Source organism: Aspergillus vadensis (assembly GCF_003184925.1).
Source record: "Aspergillus vadensis CBS 113365 unplaced genomic scaffold BO88scaffold_25, whole genome shotgun sequence".
In the NCBI taxonomy this organism is placed as follows: Eukaryota; Fungi; Ascomycota; class Eurotiomycetes; order Eurotiales; family Aspergillaceae; genus Aspergillus; species Aspergillus vadensis.
Window position 1 is genome coordinate 441,683 of NW_020292063.1, and position 16,875 is coordinate 458,557.

The following is a 16,875-nucleotide window of genomic DNA, read 5'->3' on the forward strand; positions in this document are numbered from 1 at the left end:
CAGGCGGTAACGGCCTGCAATGACGATAGAGCTCCGCTGCCGCCTTAATCGGCTCTCCTCCAAGCTCTCTCAACTCTCTGTCTCTCTCTTTCGTTCAACTTCTCTCACCTCTCTTCCCCTCCCGCCCACTGCCATGATCTGATGAGTTTGATGAGTTTGATGTGTTACTTAAGCTGCACAAACATTGATTCAACTCTACTATTCAGTCCAACCCTTTCTTGCTAGGGTGTCACCACTATGGCGTCACGCACGATCGTACTGAGGTTCGAAAGCCGCAACGGCCAGTTTCGGTTGACGGTCAACCCGCAAGAACTATTCCCGTCTCTGCAGCCACAGGTGTGCATCCTGTACCTTATGGCGTAATACTCAAAGCTCGAATGAGTGCTTATATGCCCTCTTCTAGATCCTAGAACGCCTCCCTCCGAACGTCGATCCCGCATCTATCACCCTCTCCAACCGGCCCATCGGCACCGGTGGTGAAGAAAGACTTCTTAACAGCTTAGATGGCGTGGGTTTGGACAAAGTTGGCTTGAAGTAAGTTGAGACCCGCATGTTGGACAGACTCTGCGCCGATTCAAGTTACCTGTCACAGCTACTGACACTGCTCGGTTCTTTCCTTTCAGGCACGGCGATAAGCTCTTCATCGGGTACCAAGAAAACCAAGGACAGCAGAATGGCACAGCCAACGGCCACATAACCCCCAGCGCAGGTGAAGCTTCGCGACGTCTAAATGGAGCTCCCGTGCCCCAAAGCGAAACGGTAACCTTCCGCCCTCCGCAGCCGAGCTCGCCTACAGCCACCATCAAGAACCCTTGGGACGTGGTGCAACAATCGCCGCTAGATGATATGCTGGACAAGAAGGATGGGAAGATCAAGCGAGGCCTGGATTCGAAGTTCTGCCGACACGGCCCCAAGGGAATGTGCGACTACTGCATGCCGCTCGAGCCCTACGACCCCAAGTATTTGGCGGAGAAGAAGATCAAGCACCTCTCGTTCCATTCGTACCTGCGCAAAATCAACGCCTCGACCAACAAAGCCGAACTCAACAGCTCGTTCATGCCCCCGCTTAGTGAGCCGTATTATCGGGTACGGCGAGACTGTCCCTCTGGACACCCGCAGTGGCCGGAGGGCATTTGCACCAAGTGCCAGCCGAGTGCGATCAGTCTGCAGCCTCAAGAGTTCCGGATGGTGGACCATGTGGAGTTCTCTTCGCCAGATCTCATCAACTCGTTGCTCGACTTTTGGCGGAAGTCGGGCGCCCAGCGGTTAGGGTTTCTCTACGGTACCTATGAGGAGTATAAGGAAGTTCCGCTGGGTGTGAAAGCCGTGGTCCAGGCCATCTATGAGCCACCGCAAGTGGATGAGGTGGATGGAGTTACGCTCCATGAATGGCCCAACGAGAAGGAGGTGGACGAGGTTGCACATCTATGTGGTTTGGAGAGGATTGGCGTGATCTTTACGGACCTACTGGACGCAGGTAGTGGAGACGGTTCGGTGATCTGCAAACGACACATAGACTCCTACTATCTGTCCTCCTTGGAGATTGCTTTTGCGGCGCGGTTGCAAGCGCAACACCCGAAGGCCACGAAATGGAGCCGAACAGGCCGCTTCGGCTCGAATTTTGTCACCTGTGTGCTGAGTGGCGATGAGGAGGGTGCCATTGCAATCAGTGCTTACCAGGCGTCAGTAGCGGCCGTCGAGATGGTCCGCGCGGACATTGTTGAACCATCGGCAGAACCCTCTGTCATGCTGGTGCAATCCGAGGACGACGACACCGAAAATAAGTCGCGGTATATCCCCGAGGTCTTCTATCGCAAGATCAACGAGTACGGCATCAGCGCCCAGCAGAACGCGAAACCCAGCTTCCCCGTCGAGTACCTCCTGGTCACCTTGACACACGGTTTCCCTACGGACGCCTCCCCCCTATTCACCGACAGCAGCTTCCCCATCGAGAACCGGGAAGTCATCGGCGAGAGCCAGGAGCTCATCCACGTGGCGAAGAAGCTAGTAACCCACGGTGACCCGGACAAAGCAATCCGAGCCGTCTCGGACTTCCATATGCTGTGCTTCCTGCACTCCCTGTCGACATTCAACAAGGTAAACCCTCATCGCCTACATGACTTTCTTCCATTCAGGCGCAAACCGTCCTAACCAAACACACCCACCTTCTCACAGGACGAAGAAGCCCTACTATGCCGCGTCGCGACGCAACGTGCCCCCGCAGATGGCCTGCAGCTGATCAACACCTCTGGATGGGCTACCCTGGTGACCATTCTTCAGGAAAGTGGTGAGCGCCCCCCTAAGCGCCCCTGGCTGCCCACACCCGAGCCTTACCCGCCACGTTCAGTGCCCTACAACCCCGGAAAACGTTCCCTCCCCTCCACTACCTCTTCCTCCTCTCATCTCAGGCCCGAGTCTCCCAAATCTGAAAGTGAACGTCTTGCTAAGAGGTTTAAGGGAGCTAGTCTAGAATGAAATTCTTTTTTGACTAGTCCGATGACCGATTCCCAACCTATCCCAAATCTCCTTCCGTCTATCTCTATATCCTATCTCTTTCTGCCTGTCCATTACTATGTCACTCTGTGTCTCGGGCTCCATCTCAACCTCAACCTCAACCGCAAAACGTCTCAACCAGCACCATTCTATTTCGATCATCTCCTACTTCCAAGACATATACAATCGTTTGTCCGTGCCGCACACGCGTGTACCTAAAGCGGAGGACGAGCCGGAGAAAAGGGCATGGGAAATAATAAGGGAAGGAAGCAAGGAATGGAAATTGGGGAAACGGGGAAATGGGGGAAACCGGGATTATATTTACACAAAGTATAGCGTGGTACATCCAAGCCACATGAATATGAACTATACTCCCACTTATCAATACGTGGGATACTTACATTGACCTGCCTCTACTACTTTCATTATCATATGTCAATTCTATAATTCTCAGGGTAGTTGGGTTACTTGGGAATAGAACAATGACTGAGCTGAGTACGTATCATATGGTGAATATAGTACAGTATGGAAAAATCACAACATAATGTATCGTCAATTTCGTAAGATCGTGCAAGATTCCAAACACGGTTTGTAAGAGATAAAGTGACTAGATATGTGAAGAGATATGAATATCATAAGCCGAGGAAGGGGACAGGCAAACAGGAACACAATATGAAAAAGAATAAGAAAGAAAGGGATAAGAACAGAAGTGATATTAAAAGGAATACAATCCCTACTCATCCTTCTTAACCAACTCACCCAATCTCTTCTCAATAACCCTCCGCCCCTCCACATCGCGCCAAACCTCATGTGGCGCCCCCTTTACAATATCAAAGTTCTTGAGGTTCTTCGTGATTTTCGTCAACTCCTCCTGTCTCTTCGTCCACTTCTCACTCTTCCGGACCTCAATACCCGAGCTGATCACCACGAGTGGCGTATCCGCCATCTGGACGTGTCTGGCCGTCTGGATCTCCGAGGAGGTCATCGACTCAGCAACAAGATTCTCCTGTAATTTCGCCTTGACGATCTTCCCCGTTTGGTAGGAGCTGCGGCCGTAGACGCGGTCTTCGCGCGTGCGTCCCTTGAAGATGGCTCCGGCGATACGATCCAGTCCTAGCGGGGTGAAGATGCCGCGAAGCCAGAGGGTGAAGCCGCGGCCCGGGGAACCGATGTTACTGAGGTAGTCTTCGTGAAGGCTGTCGATCAGAACAATACCCGAGATCTCGAGCAGGTGGCGACTGGCGAAGATGCGGCTGTAGATGCCACCTACGCTGGCGGAGACGAGGATCCAGGGACCTTCTTCGCCGGCGAGAGCGAGGGCTTCGGATAGAGCATCTGCTGCCATGCCGGCGGAGAAGGGGGAGGGCGCGTTGTCGGACCAGCCGAAGCCGGGACGATCCCAGTAGCAGTAACGAGGGACGATGCCAGACTGGTATGCATCGTGGATGAAGGGCTGCAGGGTATGTTCGACGGGCCAGTCTCCGCCTTCGATGAGGATTGTCGGGGTGTCATTCTGAAGGCTGTGGGTAGCGTTACCGACGCAGTGGAGGTGGACTTGGTAGCTGTCGCCGTTGACGTAGTATTTCTTGCCGGGGGCGGGGAGAGATGCATCGCGGGCGCGAAGGATCAGGGTGGCGGTAAACAGGATGACAATGATAGCGAAAATGACCAGGAAGACGGTCTGAATGAGAACAGCGACCCATTCGCGCAGGGGACGACGGGTTTCCGGCCGCCCTGTCAGGCGCTCCTCTTCCTCCCGCTTACCCCATGCCACGGAGTGGTTCTGGACGATAGTATAGAGAGAGATGAAAGCTGCCCAGACTACCGATGCTACTCCCACCCAGCCTTCTTCAAGCCGGATGCGAGGGACGGCTAGAGTGAGGATCATGTCGATGAGGAGGAAGATGGCGATGATGATACCGGACACGGACATGGGTTTGGACGGGATAGCGAAGAACAGGAGTCCGAGCAGGAGGTACCCGGTTGTCAGGGTCGTGTAGGCGAAACTGAAGAATCCGGATCCGCGCGAGTGCATCATGGGTGGACTGACGAAGAGGGAGACGAGAAGGAAGGTCCACCAGATGAAGCTGATGGCGAGGAACAGGGAGGAGAGGCCTCGCAGGGCTCGGATGCCCCAGAGGTTGTAGGGAGAAACCTGGCGAGCCTGGTGTTAGCCATCTTGTAAGTGAAGGGAGGTGTTTCTATGCGAAGCTCACAGCAGGGTCATCAGGGCTCAGATAGGCCGGGGGCTCGCGCGGGAGCAGTCGTGTGCGCTCATCTGGCTCATCGTGTCGTCGCTCATCCTCTCGATCGCGCTGCTCACCGGTCCTGTCGGACTCGTCGCTTCGTCTAAATTTAAGGGACACCATTGTGCTTTTCTTCACCCTGGTGCGCTATGGAAAGATAGGTGCGGGGACAGATGGGTCAAGATAAGAAACGAAGGCGCGAATTCGATCGGGATGCCGATGGGGAGAGTCATGAGGCTAATGCTGACGTCACGGCATGGCAATTGCTGGACAGTGGAACCGGGAGGGCCCCAAAAGCACACAAGAAGGGGATCCATGATGGTTGCGAGCATCACTGGCTGGCATCTGGCTGGCGGCAATGCTCAGCCGTGACGTCACGGATGGCTTATGTCACCGTCATGGACACAATGTTCATCACCGCCATTTGCTGGTGCAGGATGGGAGAAGTCAATGGTAAGGATGAGGAGGTGAGACAATAGGAGGACAGGATTGGAATTGCAAGGCATAGGTGCATGTTGGAGAAGACAGTTCTCGTTGATGCATAGTAGCAGGAGAGACTTACAACAAGAGTAAGAACAAAGAAGAAAGCAGGAAGTACACAATTAGCGCGTCGATCCATCAGGCACACGCCTGGTCAGCTGACCTGCCGCACCGTGGGGAAACCCATCCTGGTGCATGCTTGCTCTATATTGTCTAGACCATAATTCAGAGGGTAATTGTGGATAGACAATTGATTGCACTCTATACAGACCCCAGTTGATAAGATCGAAGACCCACTGGGAGAAAGATCCCTGGAAAAACATGGTGATCTGCAATATACCATCAAGTATCATCAGTCAATACGATACGGTATGTACGGTATCAGCCACCTTGGTATGCAGCAAATCCATTCCTCCGTCAGCTTATCTTTCTATAAGACCTCTTATACTTCAGACACATTTACTACTGTGACAAAAAAACTCTATATCCAATCTACAGATCCTTCATCTGGACCATAGTGGTGCCAACAGCACACACGCCTATCATTCCCCTCCAGATCTACTCACCCGCCACTAAACATCCCCTCCATCAACCGCATGATCCACTCGCCAGCTCCAGCTCCCAACTCCCGACTCAAGCTTCTCTCCAATGTCAACATCCACACCTCCAAACCTAGAGCTGATCCTTTCCACAACCCCATCTACCTATCTACCCAGTAAAGCTGTGCAGCCTTCATGAGCGAGCTGCAAAAATCCTTTGCCAAGTCCAGACTGGCCAAGCTGCCTCTCCAACCGCCAACCGGGCCGTCCATGCAACCCCTCGACGAGGAGGTCAGTCACGACGATGACTCTTCCTCAACCTCGTCCACAGGGACGATAGTTCCCTCACCCAGCAGACAACTGTTTGCAAGGCCAGGACGCGGGTGCGTATGCCCTCACACCGCCGGCCCTCCTCCACAATTCACTATCTAGCGATCACCAAACTAACACACTTATCAGATCCGTCCAACAAACAACCCTTCCCTGGACAGACTACTTCACCCAGGAGCTCTATCTTACACAAATAGACACATCCAACAACACCAAGATTACTCACCATGTCTACCTCACACCACCAGCAGACTCCTCCAGTCCTCTCTTCGTCATGCACCACGGCGCCGGCTCATCCGGTCTATCATTCGCCGCATGCGCCGGGGAGATCCGCAAGATCATCCCCAAAGCCGGAATCTTGTCCATAGATGCCCGCGACCACGGCAGCACGGCAGTCACCCACGCCTCAGGCGAGGATGGGGACGAGGGCATCGAGCTAGATCTAAGCCTCGAGACGCTGAACCGGGACCTCGTATTCGTGGTCCGCGAAACCCAGACCCGAATGGGCTGGGAGAGCCTCCCCGATCTGGTCCTTGTCGGCCATAGTCTAGGTGGTGCGGTGATCACCGATGTAGCCAGACAGGGCGAGCTGGGAAGTAAAGTACTAGCATATGCAGTTTTGGATGTTGTAGAGGGTAAGCCAGCCTTCACCTCATCTCACCAAGCAAACTACAAGTAAAAGAAAATAAAATACTAACAGAAAGAAACAGGATCCGCCATGGACGCCCTCCAAAGCATGGAAACCTATCTCATGACCCGCCCTTCGCGCTTCCCATCCATCACTTCGGGAATAGAATGGCAGTAAGTGATCAACCAACCCCTTCCACACTCATCTACTTAACCAAACTGTAAAGCACCCGCTCCCGCACAATCCGCAACAAAACCTCCGCCCGCGTCTCCGTCCCCTCCCTCCTCTACGAAGACCCCAACTCACCTGACCCCACCAAACCCTGGATCTGGCGAACTAATCTCTCCGCCACGAAACCCTTCTGGGAGAACTGGTTCGTCGGTCTAAGTCGCAAGTTCCTCGATGCTCGTGGTGGGAAGTTACTCCTCCTAGCGGGGACGGATCGTCTTGATAAGGAGTTGATGATTGGGCAGATGCAGGGTGCGTATAACCCCGTTCCGTCCCTTCTATTTCTTTCATCTCCTTCGAATATGTGCTGTGTGGTGAATGCTAATATCGATATCTGCAGGTAAATACCAACTACAAGTCCTGCCGGAAGCAGGCCATTTCATTCAGGAAGATCAACCGGCCAAAACCGCGCAGATTTTGGTAGATTTTTATAAGAGGAATGACCGCAGTGCGTTGGTTTTGCCGCCTAAGGTGGCGGATTTGCAGGCTTCGGCGGCGATGAAGAAGGGGGCTGGGAGTGGTGCTGGTGCTGGTGCTGGTGTTGGGGGGCTGTTTAAGAAGATATAAATATAGTATACCATACTAGGTGTTGAATATAGGCTTAAGGTTATTCCATTCTGTAAACAGTGATGCACATAGGAAGAATGTGTTGTTTCATAATAAATGTATTGAGTATTTGAGATAAAGATGGTAACTAGTAGTAGGATCTTTCCATCCTAGATTAAATACAATGCCGCCACCAACACCAATGCCCACCGTCAATGCCCCCAAAGACGCCACATGCTACCGATTATCCTTCCCATGGATGTGGGATAAAAAGACAGGATATCGTATCAAACGAAGAACAGAAAGATGATATAGATCAGAGCGGAAAAGAAGAAAAGGAATAAGGGGTATCTGGCGCTGTTGCATACACGTCCCTCACTCAAGGAAGATAGGCGCCCCCGGCAATGATCAAATTCATATTCGTAAACTTCACCTTGTAGACCGGGCTCTTCTTCGTGGGAAAAGCGCTGATCTGGTCGGGCGTCACCACGACATCCTTGCCCTTCTTCTTGCCCATACCCGGAGCGACCGCACTTGAGGTTTGCGTAGTGCTGGGTGCTGGCTGGTTGCTGCCGTCGACCTTGGTGCCTGCGCCGCCCTCGCCGACGACACGGCCTTGAGAGGGGTCCTGAGCCGGGCCCGTGACATCCCACACGCGGACAGTGCCATCAGCACCACCGGAGACGAGGACTGTTGATTCGACGCTCCAGCTCAGGGACCAGATTCCGCCCTTTCCGTGACCGCGCATGCGCTTCAGCAGTCGGCCAGGAGCAAGGTCCCACAGTAGGATGGATCCTTGGTCATCTGCCGATGCGAGGAGCTTTCCATCGCGGCTGCATGCCAAAGCAGTGATGTTGCCAGTGTGTCCGGTGAACATGCGGACTGCATTTCCCGTGGTAACGGCCCACATGCGGACCGTGTGGTCGGAGCTACCGGTAAAGACGTACGCCGAGTTGGGGTGGAAGCAGATGCAGTCAACGTCTTGGTCGTGACCGACAAAGATACGCTGTTGGCGGATATGATCCGTAACCCACAGGCGGGCAGTCTTGTCGTGTCCGCCAGAAACGAAGTAATGGCCGTAGGGGCCCCACTGAAGGTCCCAAACCGGTTGGTCATGGCCCTTGTAGACCACCATGCACTGCCAAAGGTCTAAGGACCAGAGACGGATGGTCTTATCTGCAGACGACGAAAGCAGCCAGCGAGCGTTCGTCGGGGCGACGGCATTATCCGTCTTGGTAATCGATGGTGCAAATGCCACTGAATAGACCGGTCCGGAGTGTCCGATTAGACGACGGGAGTTCGAAGGTGGAGTATCATCCACGTTGTCGTAGGTCGATTGGATTTTCTTGCCATCCATGCTCCAGACCCGGATGTATGACTCTTGCATACCAGCTGCGACGAGCATAAGATCATCCGAAAAGTCCAAACAGTTGATTCTGTTGATTGTTAGTCAAGACCTAGTACCAATGAGACCATGTTACCTACCCATCATAAGTGTTGTGGAAGGTGAACATGCAGACGCTCACAGCGGGACCCACGCCACCAGTCCTGCCCTCAATCCTGAACCTGTCGCGGTTCTCCTTAACCTTCTGAATCTCTATAGCCACATCTCGAGCAGTTGACGGAGGATAGGGGATATCAGCACGAGTTGGAGCTTCTTCATCCTCTTCCTTCTTGATCATCTGGTCAAACTCTTGAATCAGAGTGTTTTGACCTGGGCCTGGAGGGTTCTTCGCATCCTCATCCGCCAGCTCGCCCCTAACATCTGTCTCGAGGGCTTGCTCCAGAGGGAGCTTTCCTAGCTTAAGCCTGGGCAGAGTTCCCGCCATGTTCGGGTTGTCTCCAGTGTATGCAGAGCCGGGATGGTGACCAGGAATGCCTTCATCTTCACTGGGAAATGTCTGACCATCTGTTTGGCCCAGCATCGCAGCGAAACTGAATCTATCGTCCGCGGTACGCTCTTTGGTGATAATAGTACAATAACTGCTTAGAATTGCAGTCATATCTGAGCCACCCTCTTTCTGCTTGCTTTCCAGGAATTGCATGAGGTTCGAAAAGGCTGGGTTGCTGAGAACCAAACGATACTTGTTTGTACGATATAGCTTGGCGGTCGAATTGGCTTGCACATGCTCTGGCAAGCTGATTGGCTCCAATGCGCGCACATCTTCTGTGTGCTCAGGCAAGAAGAGGTTCTTGTTCAGATCAAAGAACTGCTTGGCATCCTGCGGCTTGAAGGAAGACACCATGTTGATGAAGGTGTATACGAATAGCGGCCAGAGGACACGTCTCAGTTCAGGCTTTAGAACGTAAGTATGGATCCGATACATGTGAGAAGGATTCTGCTTCTTACCTTGTAAAGATCCAAGTTGTCTTCAACCCAAACCTTGAGCAAGTCTACGTACTGTTAGCACTGTTTCGTATCAACAAGACCGAAAAGGACTTACCAAAACCCATCCTGTACTTGGGTCGTGCATCTTCGCCAAGAGGGGGCATAGGAGGACGGCCATCGATTTCTTGATGTGCCGACTCAATACGTAGCATAGCCTCCGTACGACTATAACCCTTCTTCGCAAGATAATCGATGACCTGGAAAAAATTAGTACAGACGTTGACATACAATGTGACAGCATGATGCGCAGTAGTAGCAATATACGACCGACATGATGGACGGCAAGATTCGATGACAAAGAGTAAGCTCGGACAGCAAACGTAGGCATTCCCATACCCCCTCAGTGAGTGTAAAAGACAATCACAACTGACTTAGTTCATAACCATAACCAAGCCATGTGCGGAAAGCATACATCGGGGTAACACACCACCCTATCACACCGCAGTCCAGGCACAGGCACATGACGCAATGAAACATAGTACACCCCAATAACAAACATAGACATTTCAAGATAAACTAATGACTTACTATTTGATTCAGGTTCTGCTGCGACATCGGACCTCCGGGAGGCGGCGGCGGAGGCGCAGGAGGACCCGGAGTGACAGGCCCGGCGTTGGTCATGGGCTGCTGAGGAGGCATAGACATGCCACCACCGGGCCCCATGCTTCCACTTCGGGGAGCAGGGCTGGGGGCCCCGCCTGGCGCAGACATCGCGCTTGAACGATCAGTTACAGATTAAACTGTAGGCTCTGACGTAGGTATTGAGGAGCGAGCGGATGAGACGGGATTAATCGCGAGTCGCAAGTAACAGCAGGGTGACGGCAGGACGAGGCGCGCAAGTATTCACGGGAGGTTTTGAAGTTCTGATATCGCACTATCGCGCTTCGGGTCTAGCGCGTCGGGCCCCGGCTGAGGTAAGCAGAGTTCCCCGGGTTGGGTGGGCACGTGACGGAGCTTGTTGGTTGCAGGTCCAGATCGAGTAGTTACTCCATCGCCAATTCTACCTGTCACTTCTACTTGACTACTTCCTTCTGCTGGCAGCCTGGAACAAAAACAAATAAAAATCCAAGAACCAAACAAAATGACAGACGTCAAAGACACCCGCCAGCCAGACCAAGTCTTCACATCAGCGGATCGAATCCGGCAATTGAATGAAATAGACAAGGTAAGCCTAAGAGAAAAGAAATAGAGGCCCGGGATTATTCCCCGCGCGACACCACCGAAATGCAACTTTGCTAGCGATGGATACTCAACATCCCCGCTACTACATTATTCATATTGTGTCATTGATATCATTCCACCCTCACTAATCGCCGCAATTCACTACAGGATGTGGCCAAGCTAATTCATTCCGCGGGTCTCGCAATCCAAGCCCTGACCAATGCTCGGTCGGGCGAGTCACCTTCGGACAATTCTCTCGCATCCCACCAAGCCCGCTTCAAGGAGGCCACATCGCAATACTTCGCTCTCCTTTCGTCCATTGATGTTCGGCTCCGTCGTCAGGTGTATGCTCTGGAAGAGGCGTCTATTCTTGCGCCGGACACAGCGTCGAGAGCGGAGAATCTACCTGGTGCGAGCAGTGGTGGAGTAGCGGGCGCATCATCGAACCCGCTCGATGTCAGTTGGCTTAACAGTCGGAAGGATACGGTGGGCAAGGATAAGGAGGCAGAGCTGTGGGCTGCTGCGAGGGAGTTCGTGGAGCGGATTAGCAATCCGGCGTCTGTGAGCTCGGGAGCGAAGACAGAGGGTGAGCAGGAGAAGATGGAGGTTGATTAGACGCCATTGATGTTGGGATGATTTACGAAATTTTGATATGGCTTGGTCCTTGAATTGGCGAATATGGTGATTGCTCTACTATCTGGAGTTCGGTACCATATCTTGCCATGTGGTTGCAGGTGGAGCTAAGCGGACAGCCTGTCTATGATACCCATATTTATTGAATGTATTGCAATTGATTTTGCATTATGCAATGAAGATTTGCTCGCGAGAAAGGCTAGCCAGGCCATCACAGAAATTGGTACTTACAACGCACAATCACATAACGCCTGCAGTTCATCGTATACGAGTAATATTGGGATCCCCAGGAACCTTGAGCTCGAAGTACATACAACAAATGTAAATAATAACAGCCTCTAAAACGACGCTATAATGGCTTCCTTAACTGACAAACAGACAACTAGCTGTGCATAGACCGGATCATCTCCAGGTGGGTAGCCCGATCTCTGTTCGACTCGGACAAGGAAGGGAGACCTGTTCCGCGTATTAGCATGAAATTGCCCGCCAGCTGATTAGGCCTGCACTTACTCCGAAGTTCACCCACAACATCCTTAGCCTTGCCGAAGTATACCTCCTCTGTAAGAACAGTTCGATTAGCAATTAGCTCAGTAACGTAACAACACACGCTTCACGGCCGCACAAGGAAGACATACGCAGCAAGTTCCTCATCTTCAACTCCATGTCCTCAACAAGTCGACCAACATTGGCGACGTGGCTCGCATCCGACTCGACGGGCAGATCCACCTCCACCTGACGGGTCATGTTACCACTGAGGTCCATCTCACCCAAAGACTCGGATTCATTAGCCAAGTGCAGGATGACGGTGCTAGTCAGCTTGTAGTGGGACATGCGCGCTCTGTCGGTAGCCTCGAAGACGTGGATACTGTCCCATTCTCCTGAGCTCTTAGCACCTGGTGTAACTCCTATACAAAACAGGATGTTAGCTTGAAATGCCAGTCTGAAGTAACAAGACAGCACTCGCTCACCCTTCTTCAACAGTATAACACCGGCGAATCCATCGTCCAAGTCCCAAAAGTACACGCTGCCTACTCCACCCTCGTAGTACAGCTCACGGTAGACATCGAATGCCTCGTTGGCAGCGACCTCGAGCTTTCTCACTCGCTCACTGGGCACGGTTCCATCTTCCAGCGGGGGGTCGAATTCATTGCTCCAGGGCGACCGGTAGCTATCTCCGTCGCGGTTGTAGTCACAGAGGAGGTAGTCGCGGTCTGTCTTGGGGCACTTGCGGATCTCTAGGGGCTGATCGACAGAAGAGAGAAGATCTTCGGTCAGATCGGGGACGATGGAGGTGATTGCCTGGAGGTTTTGCTTCGTATCGCGGGGGTTGAGACGCCGGAGCAGGTCCCTGGAAGCAGGTATGATGGTCAGCGGGAGGCAGCAAGCGGGGTCGATGGCTTGGATCGGTCGCTTCCAGAGACTAGGCAGGCTTCATAGTTTTGAAGCAAAGCCAAATCTGCAGCACTTACAGCGCACTATCGAATTGAGCGTCAGCCATGATGATGATATGCTGAAATGTGTCTAATTGTGGTTGAGTCTGTCTACTGTTAAGGCACGGGTTCCGCCGTTCTCCCCAAGGCGATCCGCCGCCCCCTAGGTTATTTCCCCATCGGGAATGTGGTGGGGCTACTGCCACACCAGGCCGCCCTCCCCGCCTGCCTATCAAGGTAAGTTGGACTCTATCGCTGGCAGATTATCACCGCCTTTAGATCAGCTTACTATCATTAAGGCGCTCATCTATCCTTTACAGGAGTTAAGAAGCTGAGTGGGATTTTGAGAATATGGGCAAATAACACAAGTACTGCTTCAATACTATTGAAGATGAAGTTTGTGGCAATCCAAAGTTCCTTATGTCGACATAAGGCTTGAGACGTCAGCCACAAAGTTGTGTCACGTCACACCATCCACTCCCATAAGGTCATCTACGACTACGGAGTATGTCCATTGGGTCTTGGGTGTCTTGACGCTTGTAAAGCCAGTCTCTGTTACCAGAATTTTTGAGAGATGAGCAGGGGTAGGATAACAATTGGATGGGTTGACAGTATATCGGCAACCTCTCAGCTTGCACTCTCCGTAATGGGATCCGGAATCTCCCCCTTGATGATCTGACGTGGGACATCTACATGAAGCACGCCCTCCGAGTCCACAAACTCAGGTCGGGTGAACAGCCGAATCATATCTGGCATACCATCGTCGACGCTGTTAAACAGCTGGAAAGAATCCGCAAATGGCACACGCCACTTCCACCAGATATACTGGTCATCAACGTCCGCCTGACCGGGGATTTGAAACTGCTCTTCAGCATCTTCCAATGCCTGAGCCCAGTTGGCTTTAATCTTGCGGTACTGCAAAACCACGGTCGAGTCATGCGGGGATCGCTCGTCAAGCTTAGCTAGCCACCCTGGAGATAGTCCGCCGGCCTTGCCTGCAGCCTTGAGTTCGTCGATTCGATTTTGTGTGTAGAGGCGGAGAGCAGAATCAGGGGCGTTTTTGAAGCCTGTTGTGAAGTCTTGCACAGGTGGTTCGGTGCCCCATTCATCGAATTGTTCCTGGTCGGGGGTGCGGACCAGACAGAAGATACTTGGATCTTCGCTAGCGTCAGCGAATTCTGTCATGAATTGATTGATCGTCTGATTGTGACAGTAGAAGTCAGTTGTGCTTTGTAGTCTCTCAAGACGGAGCTTTCATACGCTTGCTGGCACGTCGGAGGTGCAGAATAGGAGAATGCTCGTCATGATTGCTAGGTGGCAGTGGTAAACCGAGATTGGTATTGAATGCGAATCCGAGTTGGTTGAAGCAAGGCTGAAGGTGTGGAAATGAGAGGAGGCTCTTATAGTCAGTATTAGGCTCATACATCCTGGTGTGGGTCCGCCCACCTTCCTGACCAACCTCGTACTTTGTCAAATCTATGAGATCGTCCTTTCGCCAAGACTCAAGGAAACAGATACCTTCTGGCTAATATTCTTTTGATATCTATTGTAATGAGACCACAATTGAAGAGTCGTTAAGCTCTATCTCTTTGCCTTTTGCCCATCCGCTGTCTCATCTATAGGCGCGAGAGTCATGTGCTGAGCGTGAGTGCCTGCTTATGTGCTCAGCTGACTGCAGAATGCAAAGAGCAGCCCAAAAATTCCTCGTTCTAACCGATTGACAACCTGGGATAGAAAGGGGAATAATCTGAGCATCCGCAGGTTGACTGACGATTAGTTAAGTGGTGGTGTCTGCGGGCTGCTCACCCCGCTCAGTGATTAGTAGGCTTCTTAGTGCCTGTGGCGGAGCGAGTCATCGCCCACTTCCAATGTAGGGCATATGCCGGGTTCTACTAATTCCCTCATTTTCGCCGAAAGGGCTGAGTTATTAGACTTTAGCCAGGGCCCAATATGCAGGGGCCAGTACTGGCAGTACTTGGAGTAATAATCTATTCCAATCTAGGATTGGAAACTATTAAACCACCCAAGTAAGCAGCCTCTTACCAACGGGCATCAGTCTGGTAATATTGATTTGGGACAGTTTAGTACTATCTAGCCATCTATATTCAACAGAACTATCAGATATTGAAGGCCGCTTAAGTCATTATGCCCTTGTTTCATTGAGCCAACCCATCTGGCAAATTATCATGTCCATACATTGTGCTTCGAATCTAGCATAGATATCCATGCTACAGCTCAATTCCAGCCTCATCCCATCACAGACCAGAATGTTAGATAAGCTGACTGCATATGTGCTTTCCCAACATCACAATTCCCCTGTCAATCATCAGACCCTGTAAGGCCTCCAGCAGGGTCTCCGCCCCCCAAAGCACCACAGATCCCTGTCTTCATCTCCCCTATGCGTCAATGAAGACTCGTTCTGAGATAACATGTTCCACCCTCAACCGTCCAAGCAGCAACCACATCCCAGTCAACCATGAAGCTTCTCGCTAGGCCCCAAATAAGGCCTCCCAAGATAGACAAAACCACAGTAGTATAGCCTCAATACCATCCCCTGAGCAGCATCCAGAACACGATATAAAAGATATCAAGTGAACGAGCAACAATGCACTTCAACACAAGCACTCAAAGCCCTATTCCCCTAAACCACCAAACACACCCTATTCAAAATGATCCTCTCATCAACCCTCCTCCCCATCTTCACCATACTCCTCTCCCTCCCAAACACCCTCGCCCACCCAACCACCGACGACCTCTCCCTCCAGCTCCACCCACGCTCCAACCCAGGCGACAGCAAATCCAACCCCATCAAAGCCGAGATCGAAATCCGCGGCGAAGATGCCCTCACCTACGACGTAGATTGTTGGGCGATGCTCTGCAAGGGCAAGTCCGCAGTGATGTATGCCTTCTCCCTCACCCAAATCCATCTCAGCCCCTTTCCCCAGACAAACAACCAAACCAACAACAACAGCAACAACAACCAGCTAACAGTGAAAACAAAACCACAGGCAAAAAGTCGACACCGACGCCGCCGACGTAAACCGTCAAGTCGAAGCCGGCAGCGCCGCCAACAAGCAACCCTTCAAAGACCCCGCCAAGTACGGGATGAAAGCGTCTCCGGCTACAAATGCCTGGGGGGATCATAAGGGATGGGTATCGGCGGAGGAGTTTCCGTTTGCTTCGACGAAGGAGGGGGGGAAGGAGTACGTTTATACCTATTTCTACTCTTTCACATTCATAATCAATTAGCAAGCTAACAATATGTTATTACCGCGATATAGCGCCATCCTCGTAGGCGTGACCATCAACTCGCAGGACGAACAGAAGCGGTCGCTTCGGAGCTTCTACCAGAAGAATAAGGTCAAGTCATACGATGCTAAGAATAAGAAGTCGGATGCTAGTTGGTTTGAGATTACGGGGTTTAAGGTCAAGAGTGGGAAGAATGCGAAGGTTGGGTATGTATCCTTGTTCTCTGCATCTTGAGAGTAAAATGATGCTGACGCTGGACAGGCCATACTGCCAGGCTTTCACCGATAAGAAGCCTGGGAATGTGTGTAGTGCGAATACCAAGGTTACTGGAGACTGGGGGTTCGATGTGGCTGAGTATGCGTATGTTTATAACCATTCGACGAAGAAGTTTGATTATGTGGGTAAGTGAAGTGCCAGGTTGATGCTTCGCTTGATCGGCTGGTGATGGAGATGGATGCATGATGGTACTGTGACTGAGATGAGTTGTTTTGGGGGTTTGATATATGTGCAGTATGGGGTGGAG

General features: G+C 52.0%; 8 protein-coding genes across 8 annotated transcripts; 4 read left to right on the forward strand and 4 right to left on the reverse strand.

Annotated features, from left to right (window-relative positions):
* The first annotated feature begins 75 nt into the window (after positions 1 to 75).
* Positions 76 to 2,957, forward strand: npl4 (nuclear protein localization protein 4). The gene is made up of 4 exons (XM_025707502.1): positions 76 to 336; positions 404 to 534; positions 624 to 2,097; positions 2,176 to 2,957. The coding sequence occupies exons 1-4, from the start codon at positions 238 to 240 to the stop codon at positions 2,473 to 2,475; spliced, it is 2,004 nt and encodes a 667-aa protein (XP_025559280.1). The 5' UTR covers positions 76 to 237; the 3' UTR covers positions 2,476 to 2,957.
* A 20-nt stretch (positions 2,958 to 2,977) lies between these two features.
* Positions 2,978 to 5,282, reverse strand: BO88DRAFT_395424 (uncharacterized protein). The gene is made up of 2 exons (XM_025705195.1): positions 4,710 to 5,282; positions 2,978 to 4,648 (listed from the first exon to the last, which is right to left on the reverse strand). The coding sequence occupies exons 1-2, from the start codon at positions 4,860 to 4,862 to the stop codon at positions 3,227 to 3,229; spliced, it is 1,575 nt and encodes a 524-aa protein (XP_025559281.1). The 5' UTR covers positions 4,863 to 5,282; the 3' UTR covers positions 2,978 to 3,226.
* Positions 5,283 to 5,456: 174 nt separating this feature from the next.
* On the forward strand, positions 5,457 to 7,550 carry ppe1 (putative ribosomal protein/carboxylic ester hydrolase (Ppe1)). The gene is made up of 5 exons (XM_025712803.1): positions 5,457 to 6,141; positions 6,218 to 6,723; positions 6,799 to 6,889; positions 6,943 to 7,196; positions 7,285 to 7,550. Exons 1-5 carry the CDS (start codon positions 5,954 to 5,956, stop codon positions 7,509 to 7,511), a joined length of 1,266 nt encoding a protein of 421 aa, XP_025559282.1. The 5' UTR covers positions 5,457 to 5,953; the 3' UTR covers positions 7,512 to 7,550.
* A 42-nt stretch (positions 7,551 to 7,592) lies between these two features.
* On the reverse strand, positions 7,593 to 10,694 carry BO88DRAFT_407681 (putative transcription initiation factor TFIID subunit). The gene is made up of 5 exons (XM_025707503.1): positions 10,408 to 10,694; positions 9,935 to 10,076; positions 9,841 to 9,884; positions 8,976 to 9,787; positions 7,593 to 8,926 (listed from the first exon to the last, which is right to left on the reverse strand). The coding sequence occupies exons 1-5, from the start codon at positions 10,588 to 10,590 to the stop codon at positions 7,870 to 7,872; spliced, it is 2,238 nt and encodes a 745-aa protein (XP_025559283.1). The 5' UTR covers positions 10,591 to 10,694; the 3' UTR covers positions 7,593 to 7,869.
* Positions 10,695 to 10,889: 195 nt separating this feature from the next.
* On the forward strand, positions 10,890 to 11,874 carry BO88DRAFT_407682 (mediator of RNA polymerase II transcription subunit 11). Its single transcript, XM_025707504.1, has 2 exons — positions 10,890 to 11,044; positions 11,209 to 11,874. The coding sequence occupies exons 1-2, from the start codon at positions 10,961 to 10,963 to the stop codon at positions 11,653 to 11,655; spliced, it is 531 nt and encodes a 176-aa protein (XP_025559284.1). The 5' UTR covers positions 10,890 to 10,960; the 3' UTR covers positions 11,656 to 11,874.
* Positions 11,812 to 13,226, reverse strand: cap2 (F-actin-capping protein subunit beta). Its single transcript, XM_025707505.1, has 5 exons — positions 13,143 to 13,226; positions 12,642 to 13,021; positions 12,309 to 12,578; positions 12,184 to 12,231; positions 11,812 to 12,129 (listed from the first exon to the last, which is right to left on the reverse strand). The coding sequence occupies exons 1-5, from the start codon at positions 13,169 to 13,171 to the stop codon at positions 12,056 to 12,058; spliced, it is 801 nt and encodes a 266-aa protein (XP_025559285.1). The 5' UTR covers positions 13,172 to 13,226; the 3' UTR covers positions 11,812 to 12,055.
* Positions 13,227 to 13,642: 416 nt separating this feature from the next.
* On the reverse strand, positions 13,643 to 14,454 carry BO88DRAFT_407685 (uncharacterized protein). The gene has a single exon (XM_025707506.1). The coding sequence runs from the start codon at positions 14,286 to 14,288 to the stop codon at positions 13,731 to 13,733; it is 558 nt and encodes a 185-aa protein (XP_025559286.1). The 5' UTR covers positions 14,289 to 14,454; the 3' UTR covers positions 13,643 to 13,730.
* A 1,318-nt stretch (positions 14,455 to 15,772) lies between these two features.
* BO88DRAFT_457192 (uncharacterized protein) lies at positions 15,773 to 16,761 on the forward strand (the record flags this gene model as incomplete). Its single annotated transcript, XM_025710978.1, has 4 exons — positions 15,773 to 16,002; positions 16,112 to 16,306; positions 16,385 to 16,558; positions 16,614 to 16,761. The coding sequence occupies 4 exons, from the start codon at positions 15,773 to 15,775 to the stop codon at positions 16,759 to 16,761; spliced, it is 747 nt and encodes a 248-aa protein (XP_025559287.1).
* Between the last annotated feature and the right edge of the window lie 114 nt (positions 16,762 to 16,875).